The following is a 1,797-nucleotide window of genomic DNA, read 5'->3' on the forward strand; positions in this document are numbered from 1 at the left end:
TCTCTCCCTTCCTTCCCTACAGCCTGTCTTCAGGTCAACCCTGACAGGTCTCAGTTCTTCAGGTATGACAACATCTCTTTGAGCTGTGGCGAACAGTTGAACAACACTGGTTGGAAAGTGAAGAGGAAAACGCTCGCAGGGGGGACCAGACCCTGCTCCTCTGGCTGGGGCTATGCCTCCTCGGGTTCGACTTGCATCATCGGACAAACCTACCCACCAGACAGCGGCGTGTACTGGTGTGAGTCTGTCAGTGGGGAGCAGAGCAATGTGGTCAACATTACCATTACTGGTATGAATAACACTACGTTAAGTTCTGCTATGCAACATTTAAACTTAAAGTCACACTTATTAAGGCTGATCATTTAGAAACGAAGCAAAGAAAACCTATAAAAATGACAAATCTTGATTTTCTGCATTTTCCAAAGATCAGCCTGTGATTCTGGAGAGTCCTGCCCTTCCCGTGTCCGAGGGAGCCACTGTAACACTGCATTGTACACCTGAGACAAAGTCCTTCAACCAGTTTTTTGATTTCTATAAAGATGGCCACTGCATCAAAAGGAACTCCACAGGAGAAATCACCATTAAAAGGGTTTCTAAATCTGATGAAGGACTCTATAAATGCAGCATTTCAGGAGGTGAAGAATCACTAGGCAGCTGGCTGGCAGTTGATGGTGAGCAACAAAAATCCCATCACATACACAATGTTGAGCAATTTAAAATTTTTAAGCATTTTAAGAAAAAAGACATTTAAAAAAAATGGCTGCTATAAACTCCAAAATTTGCATATTTGTCTTTGTTTTGTACATCTGCAAATGATGAGGAGAGAAAAACATTCTACCCCTAAAAAAGACACAATTAAAGAAAACATGTATTTAATAAAGCATTTAAATGTATAATTTCCATGTTCATCTCTTTACAGCTTCATCTCAGGAGTTTCCTTCATCTACATCTGCAGCTGAACCGGCCGCCCCCTGCTCTTTTTCTGTCTTAAGACTAGTATTTCACCTGTTGGTGGGAACGCCTTACCTGGTGTCCACTGTTCTACTGGGGCTTATATACCGAGACAGGAGGAGAGGTAAAGTAAACCCTGCAAGTGTGTAAGAGGTATTTCTTATCAGATTGGGTTATAACAACAACAACAACAACATGTGCTATCAGCTAGTAAACTATTTTCTGGAGGCTTTTGTTTGTTGTCAGTGACAATTTCTGTTAATCAAAACTGTTGTCTGAAAATAGAATGTTACATAAAATAGATATGTTATCTATTGTTGATTATTTTGTTGTCTTCATTTTTTTTGCATATTTGGCACAGTGACATGCATCAAATCATTAAGAAAATAATAGTCCAATGTATCCAAACCTGTTCATTTTAAGAATTTCCTTAAACATAACCTTTGTGACAAAGTGAATCAGCCTAAAGATTACAAAAAGCAACAGATCAGGCCACAATCTACAGGAACACCGCAAGCGAGGTCACAAAACACCATCTAAAGAACTGCAGCCTTCACTTGGTTCAGTAAAAGTCAGAATTCATGATTCAACAATAAGAGAATGGATACAAATTGTATTCATGGGAGAGTTCTAAGTAAATCACTGCTGACCAAAAAGAAAGGCTCATCTCACAGTGTCAAAAACATCTCGATGATCCCCAAAACCTTTGGCAAAATAATGTCTGGACTCACAAGACAAAAGTTTTTGGAAGGTTTTCTCATCTCACCTTTTCTCAGCATAAGAAGATCATCATGCCATCAGTCAAACAAGGTGGTGGTAGTGTGATAGTCTGGGACAACTTTGCTG

At 39.7% G+C, this 1,797-nt stretch overlaps 1 protein-coding gene across 1 annotated transcript in view; it reads left to right on the plus strand.

Moving 5' to 3' along the window:
- Positions 1-1,797, plus strand: part of LOC102213379 (Fc receptor-like protein 5) — a 9,181-nt gene that overhangs the window by 4,795 nt on the left and 2,589 nt on the right. Inside the window, exons 2-4 of the mRNA XM_005754359.2 lie at positions 23-289; positions 426-671; positions 920-1,075. Coding sequence (XP_005754416.1) covers positions 23-289; positions 426-671; positions 920-1,075 — 669 coding nt within the window. The remainder of the gene's footprint in view (positions 1-22; positions 290-425; positions 672-919; positions 1,076-1,797) is intronic.

This window comes from Pundamilia nyererei, unplaced genomic scaffold (assembly GCF_000239375.1).
Source record: "Pundamilia nyererei isolate P.nyererei 1_Seehausen unplaced genomic scaffold, PunNye1.0 scaffold00552, whole genome shotgun sequence".
NCBI classification, from domain to species: Eukaryota; Metazoa; Chordata; class Actinopteri; order Cichliformes; family Cichlidae; genus Pundamilia; species Pundamilia nyererei.